This window comes from Hoplias malabaricus, chromosome Y (genome assembly GCF_029633855.1).
Source record: "Hoplias malabaricus isolate fHopMal1 chromosome Y, fHopMal1.hap1, whole genome shotgun sequence".
Classification (NCBI taxonomy): Eukaryota; Metazoa; Chordata; class Actinopteri; order Characiformes; family Erythrinidae; genus Hoplias; species Hoplias malabaricus.
In genome coordinates, this window is record NC_089820.1 from 55,395,128 (window position 1) to 55,417,697 (window position 22,570).

At 42.9% G+C, this 22,570-nt stretch overlaps 3 protein-coding genes across 8 annotated transcripts in view; 1 reads left to right on the top strand and 2 right to left on the bottom strand.

Moving 5' to 3' along the window:
• Nucleotides 1-5,072, top strand: part of LOC136679754 (ubiquitin carboxyl-terminal hydrolase MINDY-2-like) — a 28,211-nt gene extending 23,139 nt beyond the window's left edge. The window contains exon 9 of the mRNA XM_066658425.1: nucleotides 11-5,072. Within this exon, the coding sequence (XP_066514522.1) occupies nucleotides 11-193 (183 nt within the window). The 3' untranslated portion in view covers nucleotides 194-5,072. The remainder of the gene's footprint in view (nucleotides 1-10) is intronic.
• A 55-nt stretch (nucleotides 5,073-5,127) lies between these two features.
• On the bottom strand, nucleotides 5,128-17,758 carry LOC136679753 (SAFB-like transcription modulator). The gene is made up of 20 exons (XM_066658423.1): nucleotides 17,589-17,758; nucleotides 15,173-15,260; nucleotides 14,660-14,715; nucleotides 14,199-14,226; nucleotides 12,532-13,123; nucleotides 11,870-11,913; nucleotides 11,185-11,294; nucleotides 10,940-11,089; nucleotides 10,527-10,642; nucleotides 10,284-10,435; nucleotides 10,100-10,197; nucleotides 9,899-9,955; nucleotides 9,667-9,800; nucleotides 9,364-9,544; nucleotides 9,147-9,271; nucleotides 8,683-8,856; nucleotides 8,189-8,512; nucleotides 6,610-6,748; nucleotides 6,268-6,425; nucleotides 5,128-6,102 (listed from the first exon to the last, which is right to left on the bottom strand). The coding sequence occupies exons 1-20, from the start codon at nucleotides 17,721-17,723 to the stop codon at nucleotides 6,009-6,011; spliced, it is 2,955 nt and encodes a 984-aa protein (XP_066514520.1). The 5' UTR covers nucleotides 17,724-17,758; the 3' UTR covers nucleotides 5,128-6,008.
• A 1,727-nt stretch (nucleotides 17,759-19,485) lies between these two features.
• The window catches only part of LOC136679154 (E3 ubiquitin-protein ligase Arkadia-like), a 49,355-nt gene continuing 46,270 nt past the window's right edge, over nucleotides 19,486-22,570 (bottom strand). For all 6 annotated transcript variants that reach the window (XM_066657497.1, XM_066657494.1, XM_066657499.1 and 3 more), the window contains 2 exons: nucleotides 22,277-22,380; nucleotides 19,486-21,096 (listed from right to left, as the gene is read on the bottom strand). In XM_066657497.1, coding sequence (XP_066513594.1) covers nucleotides 20,979-21,096; nucleotides 22,277-22,380 — 222 coding nt within the window. In that variant the 3' untranslated portion in view covers nucleotides 19,486-20,978. The remainder of the gene's footprint in view (nucleotides 21,097-22,276; nucleotides 22,381-22,570) is intronic.

Genomic DNA, 22,570 nt, shown 5'->3' on the forward strand with positions numbered 1-22,570 from the left:
TGTCCTGCAGGTCCAGCAGCAGGCAGCAGGTGGCGCTCAGGTGGACGGAGGAGCTGGAGGACCGTGCGTAGCAGCGTCCACCGCCTCGGCCGGGGGAGCAGCCGCCTCTCCGAGCCCCAGCAAGCAGCCCTCCGCAGGGGAGCGCAAAACCAAGAAAGAGGCCAAGGACAAAGATAAATGCATCCTGTTGTAACAGCGGTGGGGCTGATCTGTTTCTGGAGACCCGCAACATTTCACACCGACTCAGTCTGGTATGACCAGAGGGACGACGGAGAGATGGAGAGGACACGGAGAGATGGATGAAGGAGAGGATGCGCTGTTCCTAAGCCACCGGTGCCTGACTTTCTTTGCCCCTTGCTCTGAACTGAACACACACACACACAGAAGAGCAGAAGTGGGCGGGACAGAATCACTCGCTCTGCATCTTTCCTACCGCTGACCCAACCTTACACACAGCACACCTCTGTGGGCTGACCTCACGCTTCAGGAGGGTGGTTGGTTTTATAGCAAAAGCAGAAAAAATATAGAAACACTACCAGAGGAGAGAAAAAGATGACGGCGCCTACTTTCTTTTGTCCCTATTTTGTTTGTTGTTTTCTGTTATTGTTGTTTATAAGCTATTTTATACCAGTACACACACACACACACACACCACATGCAGGTAGAGATGCTGAGATGCTTTATGGATTCATTTCAGAGGCAGGATATTTAAAGAAGCAGCTTGCTTTAAAAGTCTTAGAGGACACGGAGATAGAAGGTTGTTGCACGTGTCCAAATCCAGATTTTGGGCTCATTCTACGTTTTAATTGCTGCATACGATGTTTTTCAGTGGTCTGTCGTTCTTCACGAAACCGTTGCCATACGCACAACGTCCTCGGGCTAAAAAGCAGCGTGCTATAAGAAGGATACTGAAGGTTAGTTACACCCTACGTCCAAAGGTTTCTCCTACAAGGTTTTAACAGGGAGTCTGTCCGCTTTGGCTTCGACAACAGCCTCAGTTCTTCTGGGAAGACTAGAACTTAGTGTGTGAGCGTTTGATGCCATTAGTGAGATCGGGTTCTGGATCACAGGCACCACGTCAACTCATCGCTTAACTCTGGGGGTGGTTATACACACCTTGGCTTTGGGCGCGGTGACTTTACGGCTCCTCGGAGTGTAGTGCTTTCCTGTGGAGAGCAGCTGATATTCTAAATGAACGTCTGGACACATTTGGAATAGTTTTAATGCTCACTTCAGTGGAAATTCTGTTTACAGCCACAAATCCAGTGCAGTTCAGATTTGCCTCTCCAGATGCCCACTTTCCTCCTGGATGGAAACGTCTTGCCAGGCCACGTAGTGTTGTAACGCAGCTTGTGCAGCTGTTTTGTTTTGTTTGCTCTGACACAGTGATAGCGGTAGGTAATTTCACGTAGAAATGTTTGACTAACTTGGGCTAACTCACACTTTACAGTCACAGCATTTATTTTAATCATATTTACACACGTGGCAAAAGAATAAATTGAGTAACACTATATATTTATGTGTAAAAAAATAGTTATTATCCTTTTATCGCAGACGTACACGATCAGCCGAGACCTGGTTCGCTTCTCTAGTTAGAACTCGGGCCATTCACTCACTCTCACATACTCGCTCATGTTTGTTAGCTGCTCCACAAGGGGGTGCTGTTCAAAGATGTGTCTTGTTTGTAAATATATCCTCAAAGCAGGTCTCTCACTCGGCTCAGACGTGTGTGTGGCCACAGCGTGCCTCACTATGAGCTTTATAAATAGTAGTTCGCTGTAAGTCACAGTGCTATACACAATGTTGCCAATTCCGAGTGACTTTAGTGAAGACCTGGATGGAGTTGTAGTGTTTTCTTCACAGCTCCAGCACTAAATCCAAGAAGCAAAACAGGACTCGAAATGTCGTAGCTGCTCAGATTCTTCTGGGATCAGCGGAAAATTGTGTAACGTAGACGATTCCCACAGTACACTGCCGCTGCCCTGAGCTGGACCTGTCCGGCCCGAAACGTGCCGATTTAAAGCATATTACGAGCGCTAGCTGTTATTTTGAGTTATAGATTGTAATGTAGATCTTTATATGATTTGAGTGTTATTTTCTGTTGGAGCCATGGTGCTTTTAGCCGTTTTCTGTTCACTCTAAACGTACTGTGTGTAAATACATGTACCTTACACATGCTAGAGCAGAATAATTCACCCCACCCCCAACCCTCTGTGCTACTGCCTTCTTCTGAGAAACAGATACAGATCGTTTTTCTATCTCTACATTCCAGCAGAATGCCTTGTGTGAAGCACGCACTCGCTCTGAATGCTGGGACGTTTCCTCTCTGCTCTGAAGGAGGGGCTGTGCTTTTGTGCAAAGTTCAGATAACTCCACCACTTGGAGTGTGTGTCTCTTCAACACACACAGTAGAAAGGGCTGGTTCTCAGTCTCTGTCCTGTGGATCACAAGATCTGTACACTTCTGTTTCTCTGGCTCCTTTCAGCTCATTTGCGGTGAGAACAGAGGAGCTCTGGGATTAAAGGAGTTGTTTTTCAGACTAATCTTCCACATCTGTGTCATAACGAATCTGGTCTGTGGTTGAACCAGCTTCACGGAGCCTTGGTAAATATACCATTCACGTTCATAAGAATCTGTATCATACCCGTTATGAGCGATAAAACACTGCCTTGGTGTGGTAAAAAAGCATATGACACCGATGTTGCAGATTCGGTCTGGTATATTTCCTGCGTCTTCTCTCGACTTTCGGAGAGCTGATGAGCTGTAGAGCAGGAACCATGCACTCTCCGGGACCGGGACTTTGAACCACGGCTGTAGAGTTTCCCTGCGTGACGTGGGCTGGAGTCTTAGAGGCCTTCGCGGCCAAACTCTCTGTAAATAAACAAGCCTTACAACATTTACAATAACTTTTATACAAGAAAAAAAAAGATGTAGAAGTGTGAGATTGGGATTGAGACAATCTGTAGACCTTTTCACAGACAGAGAACCACTCAGGCCTTCCGAGAAGGAACATATCCTCGAGTGTCTTGCAAACAGTCAAAGCTGCCTTTGGTAAAGGATGGAGGGTTCCATGGTCATACACAGGGTTTGAATTCAGAACTGTCCCTCCCTCCCACCAGAGCTTTTATTATGAAGGGGGTACAGATTAGAGAGAGCATTACTGGAGTCATTGAAGTGATTTTTCTTTTATTTTCTGCTCAATTTTGCACCAATTTAACTGTAGTTCAACACACACAATGCTGCAGAGAACTCTATCACAAGCCTTTCACACTACACACTCCTGGACACACTCGTTTACTTTCCGTTAGGCTCTAAAAGGTGTTTTGCGAAGAAAAAAAAAAACAAGTAGACGTTAGAGCTTTGTAGTCTTTCAGCACTTATTCTGTTTCTTGCAGGAGTTTGTCAAATTATTGCCACAGAATCTTTAAAAATGACGAGGATTTCTCAAAACGATTTCTTGCTTGAGATTTTAAAGCTGCGTTATTCATTTCACCCGAGAATCTGTCTGTTGTAGGGTAACAACGTGCCAAAAGTCACATCTCAAATCCAAACCAGTGCATTAATCAAGGTGACCTCTAGTGGCCAGGAGATGAACCACAACAACAAAGACAAAGCCAGACACCGTCTTTTCACACTGGTTTTCTCAGGCCCAGAATGCACTTGCGCTGAAGCGATTGCTAAAATGAGAATTTTTAAATGATGCTGTTCTTGTTTTCCCGTTTTCGTGCTGGTTAGAAAATGGATTTAAAATTGTGTAAAGCATCTTTAAAATCTGTGCTGAAATGTTTTTCAAGGAAGTAATGTGTGACGAGTCGTGTCAACACAGCAGGTCTGCACTTTGACATTTCATTTTTTTTATTTTCACATACATTCAGGAGGGAAAACTGACGTAGTCAGGATTGAGCCCGTATCCTACAAGGCAAGGAATGAATGTTGGCTTTACCTTTGTTCAGCCGTCAGAACTGAACCTGGATCTCTGAACACTACTGCATTCATTTACTGTTCAACTAAACCCCCTGTCCATATTTACAACACTGGTGTATTACCAAATTGTTTTTCTTTTTAACGATGTGTAAAGTGGACATTCCTGTGAGGCTTTAGAAAATTGGGTTTACGCCAATAGCTTTTCAATTTCAACTCCCACACCCAAGTTAAACCCAGTCAAAGAGGCTCCATTTGAGGCCCTGGGTTTAATCTGTTCAGGAAAAATATCCACTTTGCTTTTTCTTTTGAAGCCAGTGATTCAGTTCTTTGTCACCTGTGATTTAATCTCGTGAGTTGTGCTCATTGCAGGTTTCTTTAGTGTGGATCATCACCGAGACCCTAGTGGGGGGCGTAGATCGGGTTTGAGGTCAGTCGAACGAATACCGTAAAATAGTTTTGACAAGAAACGTGTCCTGGACCGCTGTAGTCGCAGTAATCGGGTGTGGCCTGACGTGTGGCTGGAACGCACTACCAAGGAGCGAAAGAAGAGAAATACCTCATTTTCTACAGCATTAGAAACACCAGAGTGTGTGCGCGCTTGGATTTCCTGGAGGAGCTCATTCATGCTGATAACCAGCAGATATTATCCATCAGATTTACAGGGCTAAAGTCAATACAGTTTAACAAGTCGTCCATGATGTAGGAAAGGCTTAGGTACCTTCCAGAGAAAAAACACTGTACTGTTAGTCTGAATGCTGCCACTAAGCTTTGTGCTTTTGTTTCGTTTGTTTTCCCTGTTTTGGACATGGTAAACCTTGCTGACCTGAAGAAATGGCTGAAGGTTTTCGAAGGATGGGACACTACATATTTCCCCCCAAAAAAAAAAAGGACACTAATGATTTTGGGATTGGTTTACGAGCATAAACGACCTGGTCCTGGGACCCCTACCATTGTGTGCTGCTACGGTTTAGAAGCATGAACGGGTTTAACACCCCACTGGAGCACATTTAGCATGGACATCAGAGAGAGCACAGAGATCCTTTGTGCAATTTGTTTAGTTTCCTTAAAAAGGTGGAATTTATTGGATGTACCCAACACAACAAACAAGATATACTATTTTTGTGACGCATGTTTCAAGCTAAATGTAGCACGGGGGCACAGTGATCCAATTCAGCGATCCCATTAATAATAGTCTCTATTTGTACTTCCTTTGTATGTCTCTTTACACAAAAATACTTAAGACAAAAAAAGCTATAAAAAAAGATGGGATTATCAAAAAGGTCATTATTCCTTCACATTGCAATGGTTCAATTGTTTATGTACATATGACCAAATATGTATGTAGCCCAACACAGTGTGACAAAAGTAGATGGACATGTAACAAAAAGCCTTAGACGAGGGACATAACGTCTGATTAAAAGAAAACCTGGTCAGTGAAGTCTGCGGTGTTGTTGTGTGTTTTTTTTTTTTAGTCACATCTGTGCCTATGCTCCAAGATCAACAGCAGGTAAACAGCTCTGTAATCACAAATACAAGAAAACAGCCTGCATCATTTAATGTCAACTCATCCAACAAAGCATCAAGGTATAGGAAGAACACACTGCATGGCTACTGCTACACACACGTTTCTAGAGCATGTTTTGCCCAAACACACCTTCCCCTGCTACCACGCCTCCTCGTGAACAAGCCCTTCAGGGGTTTCAAAAGGGAGGATGTTACAGCAGAAATGAGAAGCACAATCCTACAATCAGAAGACACCTTTTCCGTTCTGGGACACGGATGTTGGACACAAAAGCCAGTTTATAAAAGGAACGCAAAAACTGTACAGTCTGCCAGTCCAGAGTGTGCTAGGCTAACAAGAGCTGGCATCATTTTACAGGTCACAGGAGAACAATTTAGGAACAAAAAAAATCCTACGTTTAGCTTAAGGATCTATACAAAAAAACCAAAAAGATCTTTTACAATAAGCTGTCGGCCACAGTCCAGCCGTTTAAAAACATCAAATATTCCAAACTTAAAAAAGGAAAGAGTTAAGTTATAAAAGGGCTTTTTAAAGTTTCTGCAAAACACTGGGGAGGACGACGCTAGAACCGCCCCTTGAAGGGTTTGAACCCGCTGCCGCCCGCCATGGGGACGTTGGTGATCTGGACGATTCTGTTCATCCCACCAGAGGAATGGCTGCAGACACAAGCAACAGACAGAAGTGTTAGGATTAACATCGCATACATGGAGTAAAATACACAGGCCATGAAGACAGATCTATAACTCGGGATCTTTAAAAAGGGTTAGCAAGGTTTAATTACATATGATTTAGGATCTCTTCAGCAAGCTATCTGTACACACCTGGAGTGTGGAGCCATCATTCCAGGCCGGCTCTCTCCCATACGACGGTTATCAGGGAACCCTCCGCTCTGTGAGCTTCCGCTCCCATGCCAGTCCTTCCTCGGACCTTGATCCCGTCCATGTCTCTCCACCACCACTTGCCGCCCGCTGCCAAAATGCTGGTGTGCAACAACAGAACCAGCGTAAAACATCACTTAGAAACAGCTGATATTGGTTGTTAGAGCTAAGCAACTCAAAGAGGGAATCATGCTTTTCCAAATTGCGCTGTCCTCAGAGACAACAACGTTCTTCATCTAAAGGTACTTTCTCTCACCCCTAAACAAAATGTATAGAAGTGGTCACCTGATCTCCGATCACCGCAGGTCTTCCTCCATCTCTGCTGCTGAAGCTGGCTCTCCCACGGTTGGCTGAGGGCGCTCCTCGCATGGGGGGACCATGACCCTCTCTATCAGAGCGCTCTGGACGCATCCGTACTGCTCCCCTAGCAGAGGAAATCCACATCACAAATCCAGTTCATGCAAAGTGTATGGTGCAACTTGCCATACATTTTTGTGTAATTATCGGGTAGAGAATTTATATGTTACACTTTATAAATCAGAAAAATGTTCAATAAAATGTCTATTACAACAATAAAAACAGTCCTGATCCATCCAAGATAGAGCTGGGCGATACGGTCAAAATCTCTCACACGATAAGGTTTTCTACATTGATCAATTTCGATATTTATCGCAATATTATAGACTGAATACACCAAATGTTCATTACTATACAACACGTGTGTGCACACAGTATTCACATTACTCCACAGGGACAGATTTGACTGGAACAATAACATTTTCATTAAAAGTAATGATCTCTGTCTTGTGTTGTGAAAAACATTCTTAGGGCATTACCACCTCAAGCGTTTAAAGAAGCGTTTAAAATAATAAATAAGTGAACAATCCTAAGTGCTGAACTATAATCATATTGCACTTAACCCATTAGAAGGATTAGAACAGTGCTTGTAACAGTGGGAAAGCCAGAACGTTTTCAGTTTCACACGTTCATTCATTCACTGCCTTGGATGCGGTGGGTCTGGAGCATACGCAGGTGGGAAAATTCCACCCTTGGGAGTTTTTAATTTAAGAGAACCAGCCTGATATATTGCATCGGAGCCAATTAAACATTTGCGGGCAGAGGAAAACCACGTCAGGCAACGAACAGTGCTCTCGCAAACCGGGAGGAACATACACTGAGTGAAGAAAAACCCACCGGATTCTCCCTGCGAGCGAGGGAAAGTTTGTGTTTGTGTTCTGACAGGGGGTCGCCATCCCAAATACACCCAAAAACATACAGCAAACAGGAGACTATACCATATTTAATATAAATGTATATGTGTATTTAATACACACACACACACACACACACACACACACAAGCACTCGAATTAAACCTATTATAGTCTTGTTTACTTTGCGGTCGCCTGTTCATTTACCGTAATAGCAGGAGTATACGCGCCAGATAGCGTGCAGCTGGCTGTGCTAACCGAGATTAAACATGGTTTGAGCTCTATAACCCAAAGCTTAGCATCGTTATTGAGCGAAAATTAATCATGAAATATATTATCGCCAACGATATCGTTTTATTGCCCAGCACTAGTCTAAGACCAAGTCAATGGAAATGGAGCATGTACATTCATTCATTCGTCTGTAAGCGCTTATCCAGTTCAGGGTCGCGGTGGGTCCGGAGAGTACCCGGAATCACTGGGTGCAAGGCAGGAACACAGTCTGGAGGGGGCGCCAGTCCTTCACAGGGCAACACACACACTCACACCTACGGATACGTTTGAGTTGCCAATCGACCTACCAAAAGGTAACCCGCACAGACACAGGGAGAACACACCAAACTAAGTTAATGAGAGCAATAGCAGTTCCGTTCTTACCGGACATCTCCGGGTTTTGTGTTCATGCCGCTGTCACTCTTCCAGCCCGTGTGGCCGGTGTCTCTGCCTGAGCGGGAGTGGGACATAGCTGGTGGTGGAGCTCTGCCCCCCGTTGGTCGGTCAGGCATGGCTACAGGCCGCCGTTCGTCTCTGTCCCGTATCTCTCGCCGGTCAGTGTCGCGGAGCTCAGTGCGTGCAGGTGGGGGCGGCTCAGGACGGCGAACTGTGTCAAAGCTTTTGGGGTAGCGCTCAAATCCAGAGCCCTCGCGGCGAGGGTCAGGCCGGCTCTTTTTAGCCTCTGGCTCTCCCTCAAATCTGTTCCTTCTGAGAACCACAACCACAGTCAAAATTACTTTCAAAAAGAGCTTTGTGTTTTTACAAATACCACTGTCTTTTATAGTTTTGGCGTTAACCTAACTTCAAATCTCTGAGTAAGGTTTATCAGACATCTGCTCTAGATAAACCATGACACAGAACTTTGTCCATGACCTCACCTGTCAAAGTTGTTGGGCTGTACAGGGGCAGAGGCAGGAAATCGTGCTCTGTCTCTAGAGCCGAAGTCATTGAAGCGACCCTGTTGGCGGCTATTGTAGTCTGAGGCCTGACTGATTCTGCCCTCAGAGTCTGGAGGCATCTTCTTACTGCCATTCCAATAAGGGTCATCTCTCCTGCAAGATGCAGTAGAGTCAGTGTTCCTTAGTCCTTTAATTCCATTCAATACAACAATGGCTTCATACACAGAATTATCACTGACGTCTTCATGACTCACATCGGGAATTCAGACGCATTTTGCAAACTGAAATCACCCCACTAGACAAAGGCTTGTATCAAACAATGAAGACAGTTGTACATACTTAAGTATAGCATTCTGCTGACAACCAAATAATGGGCCAATCAAAATAAATATATATATTCCTGTACTAATTAATAAAAGCTAATTTCCCAAACCCAGACATACCTGTGGTCCATATCACGACCCCTCTTCAGATTATTGCGTTTCTCTTGTTCGTAACGTAGCTGCTCCTGCTGTCTCCTCAGTTCCTCCCTCTCCCGAGCCATCCTCTCTGCCTCCTTTCGCCGCTCCTGGGGGGAAGGAAAGGGGGAATCTGAATTCAGCATGTTTAGGTTTGTTACGAGTGGGATGGAGGAACTTAGCAAGGCAGGAAATGGCTGACCTGCTCTATGCGGATCCTCTCCCTCTCCAGCCTCTCTCTCTCCATCCGCTCGCGCTCTAGTTTCTGCCTCTCCATCTCCAGCCTCTGACGCTCACGCATCAGATTCTCCCTCTCCTCGCGCTCACGTATCATACGGATCCTCTCACGCTCTCGCCGCTCGCGTTCCGCAATCTCACGCCGTCTGGATAGGACCCAAACCAATTACAGAGTTGGTCAGCAGCTTGGTCAAGCTCTCAGAGGGGAGAGTATTAACAAATAATCACAAGACAGAAAAAGCCTATCAGAGATTTAAGTAAGACGCACTTCCGCAGTTCCATCGCCCTGCGAACTCGTTCCATGCGTTCACGCGTCCTTTGCTCCTTCATTTTCTCGAAGGGAAGGATGTCCTTGCTGCCACCTTTATTAAAGAATGGTCTTCCTTTCTTCATCATGTCCATCTGTGTGAACAACAGCCAGAAAAGGCTTAAATGACAAACTGCAAATGAAGTCAAATGTTGCCTGGCTGAAGGCTGAAAAAATATAAAAGTTAAGGAACCTCATCAGGAGGACCAATCCACCGGGGCCGTTTGTTCATCATATTGTGGGGTCCAGGCTGCAGAATGACAGAGAAGTGTCACATTAAGCAGACAATTCTGAGCCATAATCAACAACGAAATCTCAAAAATATAATAAACACACATGAATGTTAATCTCTAAATTATCATTGAATAAAAACCAGGCTGCACCCCCTCAGTACCTTGTCAAATCTCCCTCCTCTTCTGAATGGGGGTCGAGGTTTAAAGCCTTGGTCTCCTTTAATTTGGTCAGCAATTGCCATCTTTCCAGGACTCTTTCCTGCAGGAAAGAAATAAGCGATGAACTCAGTTTACCCACACCCTTGAATAGACCGTAAGTAAACGAGAAAATGATTCGAAACGTACGGCCATGCTTTTTCTCGTCCTTCTTTGGAGCTAGTCCGGGGGTGGAAGGCTGGCCTTCAGACTTGGGACCTTTGAGTTCCTGTTTCTTGGAAGACTCCTTGCTTTCCTTCTCTGATGTTTTTTTCTCCTCTTTTTTAGAGGAGGCCGGAGTCCTGTAAAGTTTTGTGAAAAACAGAAAACCTGAGAAATGTCCCCATTAACGTAGAAGCAATTGAACCTTCAATAGGAGATCGTAGCCCTTACTTGTTCATGGTCTTTGTCCCAGTAGGGGTACGCTTCTCCGCCGACGCTTTACTGGAAGCTGGTTTGTCCTCTCCCTCCTTCTTAGAAAAGTCTTTCTTGAAAGGGTCACTCTTAACCTGAAATCCACCAGCAAGGGATGAGTCAGCATAACAATGTCAGACTACTTTAGTGCAATGATAAATAGATAAACAAGAGAACAGGTGCCTAGACTTGAGTGCTAGCAATAATTCAGACATGAGTAATTTTCTGTGAATACAGTGATATACAGTATGTATTAATGTATATTATCAAAAACTAAGTAGTTCTTTTACATTTAGCTCAAAGCTAATGTAAATCCATTTCAGTTTTAAAAGATAATAATAAAATTGATAAGTTTGGTGTAACTAAGTGTTTACAATCCATTCTGCTTTTACCCTGTCCACAGATATCTGCTGGCCGTGAAGCTCTGTGCGGTCCAAGTGGGAGATGCATCTGGCCACCTCTGCACTTGAGGACATTGTTACTAATCCATAGCATTTAGCTCCTGGGCTGCGGGCATTTGTCACCACTTTGGCACTAAAAACCTTAAAAAAGACAAGAAGTTCATAATAAGAAAAAATGTCACTCATAATAACATTTGCTTTATTGCTTCAGTAAGTCAAACTAAAGTATACCTTACCTTCCCATATTTGCCAAAAAGGTTCTTCAGGTCAGCTGCTTTTGTGTTGGAGGACAGACCACTCACCCACAGGTTGCGAGTAGAGCTTGTGCTGCCACTGCTGAGGCTTCCTAAACAGGGAACCACAAGCTGAAGGTCAACAAATGAGCGGATTTACCCATTATTCATTCATTCATTATCTGTAACCGCTTATCCAGTTCAGGGTACCTGGAAGCTTGCTCATTGGGAGCAAGGCGGGAATACACCCTGGAGGGGGCGCCAGTCCTTCACAGGGCAACACACATTCACTCACACCTACGGACAATTTTGAGTCGCCAATCAACCTACCGACGTGTGTTTTTGAACTGTGGGAGGAAACCCACGCAGACACAGGGAGAACACACCACACTCCTCACAGACAGTCATCTGGAGCGGGAATCGAACCCACAACCTCCAGGTCCCTGGAGCTGTGAGACTGCGACACTTACCTGCCGCGCCACCGTGCCGCCCTATTTACCCATTATACTTCACGTAAATACTACTGACTACCAGAAGATTATTTTTCCATTTCTATAATGTCATTTTTATTTTTTGTAAGAGGGTTTCTTTGTGCACCTACATGGACGTGAACTGGTTTGCTCACTCGTTTATTTTCATGTCATAGTATTTTCAGCCCTTCTGATACTTTGTTAAATGTAACACTTACCCTTATCGTCTTTCGCGGTCTTCCCATCTCTGTCTTTTGAAGAGCTATAATGCAAGTGTAATGAAAATAAAAAACAAAAGAGAAATGAGCAAGTCATACAAAAACACACAGTCACCTGTGGACAGTGAGGAACACAGACAAACAAAAGCCGCTCAAAACGCTGGTTTGTTGCATTACACAAAAAGAAAAAGAAAAAATCCTCATAGGTAAGGCTTGCACTTGGGTAAACTCCAATAAGGCTTCTTTCATTGCTTTTCCACAGGATCAAGGTGGGTCAGGTTTTCTGCCAATTTATTCGCTTGGTCAATGAAATCTTCAGAAGTGTGTTCAACTTCACAGCAAATCACTTCACTGGACTGATAAACCCCTCTGTCATCACTGGAACTATTGCTCTTTTTAACCCATAAGTAGGGATTGGAAAAGGCAATAAAAGTGCTGGAAATGTGTAACGGTCGCATTCTCATCTCCTTGTTTAATGGCACCAATTACCCAACTTCAAAAAAAAAAATACGGCCAAACAAATGAAAGGAAACCAATAGCAGGTATTAGGTACAATTGAACTTGTTATGGAAAAAAAATCTTGCTGCTACCCACAATGCTGAGTTCATAGAGATCTGGAACTTGGTAGAAGTATCTTAAAGAACTGACATAGAAAGACAAACCTCTTTGCTTGACCTGTCACCCCAGCAGAAGAGGGGCCTTTCTTCCCAGAATCCTTTTCTTTGTCTCCAGTTTCTGCTTTCTTCGAGGCCTCCCTGCCGTCCTTCTTGGTGGCATCACACTTCGGCCCATCATCTCTCTTACCATCTTTCTGGCCGTCCTTCACTTCTGCCATGGAGTCTGCCTCCTGCCTCGTCTCGGCAGAGGCTTCTGGCTCCTCGCAGCCCTTGTCTGCCTCCGAATCTGGAAGTTTCACATGTTTACCTGTTTCCAGGAGGTCGTCGCCATCCACATCCAGCGTGATGGCATCTTCGGCCTGGATGGTGACGGAAATGTCATCATCTTCATCCTCTTTGGACGGTTCGGGAGCAGGATCGCTCTCCAAGGCCTCCGTCGCTGAGGCTTCAGGTTCAGCTTCTGCCTCTGCTTCAGCTTCAAGCTCAGGCTCCACCTCTGCCTCAATCTCAGGCTCCGTCTCTGCCTCAACCTCAGGCTCCGCCTCCAGGTCCGGCTGTGCCTCGGGTTCGGCAAGGCCGTCCCCACCGGAGAGGGATTTAGAATTTTCACGAGTACCATCATCAGTATCAGTTACATCTGAGGGATTTAACAAGGATAAAACATGGCAAAAAAACACAACGTTTAACATTCACATCTCTGCGCTAGGTCACCTAGAAAGTAGAATAGAAGAGCAAGTTTAGTGTTAGTGGTCATCGTGGGTGAGGAAACCACAGGTATAACACAAAACATACATTCCTTAAAAATGGGACGGGTTCAATCTTCAGTCCTCTTAGCCAGAACCAATTCTTATCATGAAAAATGCTGTCTTCAGTGGCCTTCTTCCTTGGTCTTTGAAATGACCCGTCATTTCCTCTTCCAATGTCCAAAGCTGGTTTGTACTTCTTAAAGAAAACATTTTTAAATGCATCAACAAGTCCTTCCCCCAAGCCATGAAGCTTTCAAGGCCATGTTCAGTGTCTTCTTCCTAACACTCTTCACGTGTCCTTCTCTCTTTATTGCTGGGCAGGGGAGGACGGAAGTTTTCATCCTTTCTGATACACTGAAGAGAGCTAGTCCACTGCACTCTGTCCACAGCACTGCTATAATAGGCAGCGTTCGAGCCATGTCCATCCTTCACCATGTTTGCAGGCAAAAGCAGTGAGAATTGCTTTTCATTCCACCCACATAACACTGACACAGTGCAATCAAAAACAGCAGTTAAGACAGGTTGTCTTCTGTCCAGTTATATAAGATGCTACGTTCTATCCTCTTCCCATTTCCATCAAGAGAAATGTCCATAGCTGAGAAGGAAGAAGCCTGATGTTGTGGCCCGTCCTGACATGAAGTAAATGTGGAGTCCTTGTGTCCTTGAAAATCCTGTGCCATTGAGAAACAGAAGGGTAGAGCATTCTCGGAAAACTCCCACGCAGAATACGGTTGATGTTAAGAGAACTTGTTGTATCCGTTGGTGCAGAGGTTGTGTTAGATCTGAAGAGTGAACGTTTCTGACAACAGACGATTTGTGGTCTGTCCTTGTCCAATGGATCAGTAACTGAGGTTACATCACGTAGTGAGGAAAATTAAAGCAAGGAGCAAAATGAGGAAGGGGAGTCCCACCTTCAGAGGAGCCTAAAAAGATTAATAATCCACCCTAACACGAGCCCAAACCTACCTTTCTCTGATTCCTCCTCTTCAGTCTCCTGAAAAAACAAAAACCAGACGTTAAATAAAAAACAATTTGATATATCACATACATAATTACGGGAACGTATATGACATCTCATGAGGGCCAGACACGTTAAAACATGAGTGCTCAGAGGTTTTGAATGAACCTGCAGATAAATTCCTTACATAAATAAACTGAGCATCAAACCAACTACAAATCTCCATTATTCACTTGTTGGTTGGTTGTTTCTGTAAACAACCATATAGGTTAAAAAAAAAACATGCACACTGCCAAATTGTACTTCAAGAATATGTTCACAAATAAAAACACCAATTTTTAAAGCACCTGACAATTTCCCTGTCATCAGAACTATGTTTTGTTGTGTTTTAACCACCAGGGTACAATGGGTACTCATTATTTTAGTCTTGAATTTTAATTTAAAGTTAAATAAATAAATAAATACACACCTTGGAAACAGACTCCTCCTCCATTGTAGATTCAAGGTCCGAGTCAACTTTCTTTCCTAAACAATGAACAACGTTCCAAAATGAGTCAACCGATGTTGAGATGGCTCCATTAGAACTACACAGATTAATTTAAAAATAGATTCAACTCATCACACAATATTCAAGGTGGAAATTATGGAAGAAACACCCTGCAGTGGTGTCCCAAAAAGCACCAGTTCCACTCTGAATGCTTTCTGTAGGAAGGTTAGCCCTTTTCAGGAAGAGCAGAAATGTTGCAAGTGCAGTTGGACGAGTACGACTTTTCAAGAGACTTTGAGGCATTAAGGTCAGTTGATGAACACACTTTCGTCCTGAGGAAGCACTGTCTTACATAGCTTTGTTTTGTCTGGCTCCCTCTCATTAATCTGATTCAATATCTAAGCTAAGGACGAAGTGCTCTGTGTTACAGAAATAAAATTAAAAAAAAAAACACACTACAAGTCTCTGGTAGATGGTCGACAACCACATTATTACCTTTGGCTTTTGCATTCTTTCGGGTAGGTGTGTCAACAGAAACAGGGATTTCAATGTTTTCTGGATCACCTCCTTCTTCTTCTATTGCCTAGAATCGAAGTGTAAATCCATTAAAAAGTAATACATTTTAATCAGACCATTACTCATTTAATTACTCGTTTTATTAGTGTGTCAACCCTTTATCTTTATGCATTATATACAGTTTGGTTTATGTCATGTCACAATACAAGGGGAACGTTCCTGGGGATCAAAGTGTTCTAATGTTTGGAGAAATTACATAAATCATTTCAACTGCAGTCAGAATTAGACCCTACTTTAACCGTTTTGAGGGGTCGATCATGCTGGCGTGATCAAATCACATGACCGGTTCAAGCCAACACAAAACGCTGGAGTAAATTTCTGTCCAAAGTGCAGATTTTGAGCTCCGTGGTAGTGTTTGTTTCATGTGGACAGGCCAAGTAGAAACAAAGAAATCATAGTTTAAGTTTCGTTTAAAAATAACATGCTTACACGCGAGTAAAAGTGCACAAAATTCAAGCGGACTGGCGATGCATTTTTTAATATATCTCTGCCATTTTTTGTCTTATAAAGAAATGGGAAAAAGTCTGGAATCTGCGTTCTCTGCTCTACAGGCTGAACACAGTATGATGTAGGGTCAGGGTGAATTTGCTCAGGGAAAGAGATATAGATAGAGAGGGAGAAGGAGGGGGAGGTGGGGGAAGGAGAGAGACAGAACGCACTATGGAGAGAGATAAATACTGAGCTTTTAGATTTTATATTTTGCTTTAGCTGGTGAAAATGAAGTTAAAATCTTAAAGGCTAAGCACCAGCTCTATGAAAGTGTCAAACAAATAAATACAGTGGAGTTTGAGTTCCTAACTTATGTTTATTGATAGTCAGAAAACATGTTATTTCTTACTAATTCAAGGAACAAGGTTTAAAAGACTGATGTTCAAGAGCCTCTGTAACATGGAGGTAAACAGGGTAAGGACACTCACTTCGCCTGTTTTAGTTGGTGTTAGTTAACGTTAGCTTGACTCGCTAAACTCGGTGCTCAGATTATACTCGGCTACGTAGCTGCATTACGGAGGTTTATAGTGTCGGATGAATTCGAGTTCGACTTCGATCACATTTACAAGAATAACGGTACCTCTACATTTGAGTTTAGCTTATTGCTAGGCTATTGTCATGAATAATGTTGGTTATTTAGCTAGATACTGTCATAACAGTCAGTCATAACAGTGTTTTACCGCGGCGTTGTTCAGCTGTTGTCCACCAGTGACGTCACGGTCGCGTTCAAGAATTTCCGTAGTGAGCTCGGGTTTTTCCGTCAATTTAATAAAATTGTCAGTTTTAAAGCAAATTAAGCAGCTATTTTCATTTTAATTCATACTTATATCTGTCAGTAACTACAATAATGTGAAATATTCATGGAGGTCCATTAAGTGATGCTTAGCCTTTAAAGTACTGGTGCCATTTTTCCGTGTTGAAAATGAAGATTTGAGATCTGCATGGCACTTAAAGTTCAGTGTCAGAGTGATTACGTACATAACTTTAAATGTAATTTTTTTTCCCAGCAAAAATGATTGCACAGTTCCTATTGATCTTCTTAGGTAAATATACAGCAAACATAAGAAAATAAAACAGTTTAAGTTGGGGCAGCCAGAGGGAGACTTTCTTCACTAATGCCCTAGTGCATTGGCTGGGATTCAGGATGTGCAATCCTAGTGGCTAGCTAGGGGAATTACAGTAACAGGTAATATTTAGGTTAAAACTGTCTATGGCTCCTTTAATTGGTCCTAGATACAGGAGGAAATAAACGTATTTGTGCATTTGTAACACTAGACCATAAAATAACTTTGGCACAGGCCACAATAAACGCTTTAATGTCCTTATAACATTTTTAAATAACATTACGTTGTCCATTAAAAACATGCACGACATGTTCCTTCTCTGCGGTGTAATTTGAGCACAGGGGCCCAAACTTTTGCACACGACAGGAGAATGGAGATACCAGCCAAACCTATCATAAACTACCACAAACCAAGAGAAAGAGTAAGTTTTATTATATATATTTACTGGCTGCATTCGCTTATATAAAGGTGAAACGACGGTGAAAAACATAATACCTCAGCACCACAAAGCCGTTATAGACCGCTAACAGATAATGAGATACTTCACGGTTAAGAGCTGCTTTTAACCCACTTAGGATAACATTTTCGAAGCTGGTTTGAGCTTGGACACATTGTTAAGATGTGCAGTTGTTGTATAGACATCAATACTGACTCGCAGCAAATTTAAAAACGCAGTTATTTAGCAGAAGCCAATTCTAAGCTACAGCGCTCTCCTGACATGGCGCTGCTTCTCGGGGCTTTTTCTCCAAACTCGCAGCCTCCGCGGGGCTTAAAACGTTCACCTGCTTCAGTCTGGCGATGAGCACGTTTTTGACGCCGGTAACGTCCAGGTTTCTCCGCTTCAGCTCCGTTTTCAGGTCCACGACCCGTAAGTCCGTGATCCGCTTACACTCCGCTGTAATGGCTCCCGACGCCATTTTACCCGCAGCTGCTGCTCCTCCTCGCACAACGGTGCCGATGTCTTTAGCCCTCAAGTGACGTCACGGGGAGGGGCGGGGCATAAGTGACTCTAACATGGCCACTTTCTCAACCGAAATACAAAACGTACTGTGTATTTTAGCTCAACAACATTACTGAGCACCCGTACTGGAACGTAATGCTTAACTTAAACGAACTGAAAGACGTTTAATTTGACAGTCATCAGTTCAGATATATCAAAGTATTTTTTTACCTTACAATTACAGCATCAAAACATTGTGATGCGCCACTGAACTGTAATAGAGCCACTGTTGTTGCTACTCCAGGCCCAGCACTGCAGAAACTGCACTATGTAACGTTTGGAGGAGTGTAGGGTAGCACTGTCCTGAAATTAAGTGGGAGGCCGGTTCTACAGTCTTCCAAACGCAAACGTTACAGAACATGGAGTAACAGAGGCTCTATTCTCACTATTACAATTCAGTGGAGTATTCAGTCGGTACCTATAATTTTAACATAGAAATACCACCTAGGGTTCCTTTATCTGTCTAATTCCAAAGTCTGGTTTTGTGGAACACCCCACCACTGATGGATTATAAGTTCTGGATCCCATCACTCCATGGGAATTGACATTCCACTTGTCAACGAGCAGGCATGGTGAACTTAAGCTCATGTGCTGCTGCTCCATTTGTCCATCCTATTGTCTTCAGTCAGTGTCCCATTGACTCATGTGTGTCTATCAGTGAGCTGCTGGTGTCGTATGTCCTGCACTTGTCTTCTGTTTGTTCACTTTCATATATTTATACACTTAGCTTAGTTGAATTTAGTCTATTTTTTGTTAAATGTTACTGCATCTTGAAGAGGAGAGTAATGGAATTTCAATCCTTTGTATGTCCTGTACATATGCAGAATTGACAATAAAAACTATCTTGACTTGACTCCGCTCTATTTCTATTGCTTTATCTGTGGATACACAAGCCCACAATGGGTGTTAAATTCACCGATTATTAAGGTCTACATTCCTTTGGACATACAACATACACAGCATTAAAATGACTTCTAGTTTTTGTTCATTTTATCAGCTTCAGTTAACATGGGTGCGCTTCGTAGCTCTACAATTAAACAGTTCATCTGCTGCTCTACATACTTTGTGAGGCCCTCCCTTAACTCCAGCAACACTGCTGTGGCTGATCCACTCATACAAGCTAGGATCAGAAGAATATTAGCATCCTTCACTGTAGTGCTGAAAACCATCCACCACATGAATAATATCTGCTCTGTGGTGGTGGTCCTGATCATTAAAAAGCAGGGTGAAAGAGGTGTAGAGCTGCAAAGTGAACCTGTATGGTCACTGGAGCAAGTCAAAGAGACTGTTAGTGTAGAAACAAGTTTTTTTTTTAATTGTTTTGGCTGATCTACCTATTCCATGCCTAGATTTGATTTACTGTGCTTGGTTCCTGTACCGCATTCTCCCACTCATCCCAGTCCCCAGACAAGAAGGATGGGGAGAGGACAGGGACATATAGCTCTTGGAATCCCAGCCCCAGTCTGAAACTTTAATGGTTTATGGACTATAAGTGTATTTGTTTTATTTTTTCTTGTGAGTGAAATGTTTCTGCAACAACTGAGACTTGTGTGTCTGTCTGGTATCTTAGGGGATGTGGGCTTGTGTTTGGTTCTGTGATAATAAAAATTGTAAGTACAATAAAAAGACCCCAAACAAAACAAATAAGCCACACAAAGCACACAAGATCAAGAGTTACCTAACTTTATTAATTAATATCATTATTTTAAAACTAATGTAAATCCCCCAGAGTATCATCCTGGGACCATTAAGTCTATGAATGCATGGATACCTGCCATTAAGTACTGCATTCCAACACTCCATTCAAAATTATTACAGTTTCTTCTCCTTGTTTTTTTTTTTCTCCAAAATTCAGCAAACAGAGGAAATACATGGCCTCAGCACACTTTCATTCTCAAAGCACTCCTGTCTTTTGTCTCTCATGTGCAAGTATATGCAAGTTAGCTAGTTGAGAATAATATTAGTGTTAGGCTTTCACAGCAGCAAAAAAAATAAAAAATAAAAATAAAAACACAAAAACAAAACAAACAAAAAAAGAACCAAACAAACAAATAAACAAAAATCCCCCAAAATCAAAACAGTTTGCTGCAGAGCTAGAGGAGAGAGAGAGAGAGAGAGAGAGAGGGAGGGAGAGTAATTCACTCCTAAGAGTGAGTGTGCATGACCAGATTTGACCAGAGTCATCACCCTGCAACAGTCACTTTGTGCAGAGAGACAAATACAGAGCAAAGACAAAAAAGTAAGAGAGAAACCCATGATGAAAAACAATACTCCAGGCATCTGCCGGCTGTGTTTGTGCCTGAGATCCCCATGGAACCGAACGTGACATTACAGAGAGTAGTCCCAGTGTCCTCAACCAACGTCACTTTCCATGACACTAAAAACAAACACTATAGTGAGGTGACATTCATTTTTTTCTCCTTTTTTAAAATACATTAGGTGAAGTCAAATTGAGGTGCGTGAAGGAATCGGCCAGGACACAAACACGTGCTCTTCCTGGAGGGTGAAAGGAGTTTCTTCAGTGAAAAAGGAACGCTGTGGGAAGGTGAACACTGATACAGCAGCCAATCTAATAAGCATAATCTTGTTTCCTAATTAAGGAATGTCTTGATTCACTTTGTTAAAAAAAGAAAAAAAAAAATCTTCAGATCACTCTGTTGAAAAACTAAAATATACGGATCAATAAAATGAGTCCTGCAATGTTTTATAATGGAGGTTGACATTCTATTCCAGTAAAGCAAGGCATTAGGTATACAAAAATGCTTCTTTACTAGAGCAGCTATTCTTGCCTGCAAGTCCTTTAGGGCCAGTTAGGCCCGTATCATTTATTTGTGCAAAAAATGCATTGCAAGGATCCATGCAGGAAAAAAAAAAAAGAGGGAAAAAAATATTATATACTATGACACTTGTGAAAACAATTAAAAGCTACATAAAAGCTTTATAAATACAATAAAAGTTTAAACCTGTAATGATAATGTTGTTTCTAGCTGTATTGGTACTATATGATAGCTGGCACACTATGCTCAATTTTTTGTTTCATTTTTTCAGTACTGGATCTGCGCAGGTTATTCATGCCATCTTTGGTTGAATGTGTTACTGAAAAAAATAAAATGAAAACAAAAAAATTAAAATAAAACAGTACAACAAAATAAAATCCGCTAGAAAAACAGCATCAACTTTCAGAGGACAGCTGTGCCTCTATGTCCACTCTGCAGATGGGGCACTTTTTGTTGGTGAGGAGCCACTGATCCACACACAGCTGATGGAAGAGGTGCATACAGGGGAGGCGTCTGTAACAGAGGAGGGGTGACAGTTAAAACAGAGGATCGTGTGAGGGTTTACTTCACAAACCTGGGTTTTGTCCCCAGTTAGTCAGAATTATATTATTCACTAATTCATTACCAGAGCCAACCTGGAATCATTGGGTGGAAAGGCGGGAATACACCCTGGAGGGGACGCCAGTCCTTCACAGAGCAACGCACACATTCACTCACACCTACGGACATTTTTTGAGTCGCCAATCCACCTACCAACGTGTGTTTTTGGACTCTGGGAGGAAACCGGAGCACCCGGAGGAAACCCACACAGACACAGGGAGAACACACCACACTCCACACAGACAGTCACCCGGAGGAAACCCACGCAGACAAAGGGAGAACACACCACACTCCTCACAGACAGTCACCCGGAGGAAACCCACGCAGACACAGAGAGAACACACCACGCTCCTCACAGACAGTCACCCGGAGTGGGACTCGAACCCACAACCTCCAGGCCCCTGGAGCTGTGTGACTGCGACACCTACCTGCTGCACCACCGTGCCGCCCCAGAATTACATTAACTTTTTAAAATGACTTTAACATTAAACACAAGTTCTGTTTAATGCAAGTTTCTCTACAATCAATCTTTTTTTTTTAATCCAAAATTCAATGGGATAAAAAAAAATCTAGTTTACACCACTTTCCTTTTTACTCCTTTTTAAAAGTCGATGGTCATGACAAGTTTAGTGATTTTGGCTAAAATAAACATACTACTGACTTGCCTTGTTGAGCTAGTGCAGAAATAAAGAAGCTAATTTTACACAACAAACATATTCTGGCTGATCAACCACATTGGGTTTAAAATGATCAAATCCCAGTGTGAAGTTTTCCCTAATCGAATTGGCATTGTCACATTTAGAAATGAACCTAAAACCTATGTGCAGTTCACTTTTTCCAGCAACAGGGGGCACAAAAGGCTGAAAAACAGAGAAACAATTCTTAGCCTAGGATTTCAAAAAATATATATCAGCCATTTTCTGGCTAATCTCAGCCTACTGCATTAGATCAGAACACTATTTGAACAGAATAACACCTCAAAACACAATACAAAAGAAAGTCATTGAGCAGGTGCATGTCATTTGACCAGGGGTGTGTACACTTCTGTACACATCCGTAAACACGAAGACACTGGGAATGCAGAGGGTTTTACCTGACGTCCTCCCCTTCCTCCAGTATCGAAAGACAGATGGTGCATTTCTCCTCGGTGTCTTCCTCAGCTCCCTCTTCCTCGTCCTGCTTACCATGCAGCTTTCTCTGTGTTTGTGTGAGAGCACAGAGCAAAGAGGCCATTATATACACACACGCACAGCATGTAAACCCTCATCCTCTCTCTCACGCATACACAGAGAGCCAATACATCAGCACAACACAACAGATGGGGAGCAGAGGGGCCGTTTTCTACTAATACAACACATTTGTGTTGAGAAAGTCTTCACTTTTTGTT

Bases quoted from the DNA above. Each gene is read 5' to 3' on its own strand.
- LOC136679753 (XM_066658423.1), bottom strand. From the start codon at position 17,723: ATGGCGTCGGGAGCCATTACAGCGGAGTGTAAGCGGATCACGGACTTA. The intron at 10,643-10,939 runs GTAAAAGCAGAA...GGTGGATTTCAG, and splicing joins AGCAGATATCTGTGGACAGG to GTTAAGAGTGACCCTTTCAA. The intron at 9,272-9,363 runs GTCAGCCATTTC...CCTTCCCCCCAG, and splicing joins AGAGGATCCGCATAGAGCAG to GAGCGGCGAAAGGAGGCAGA.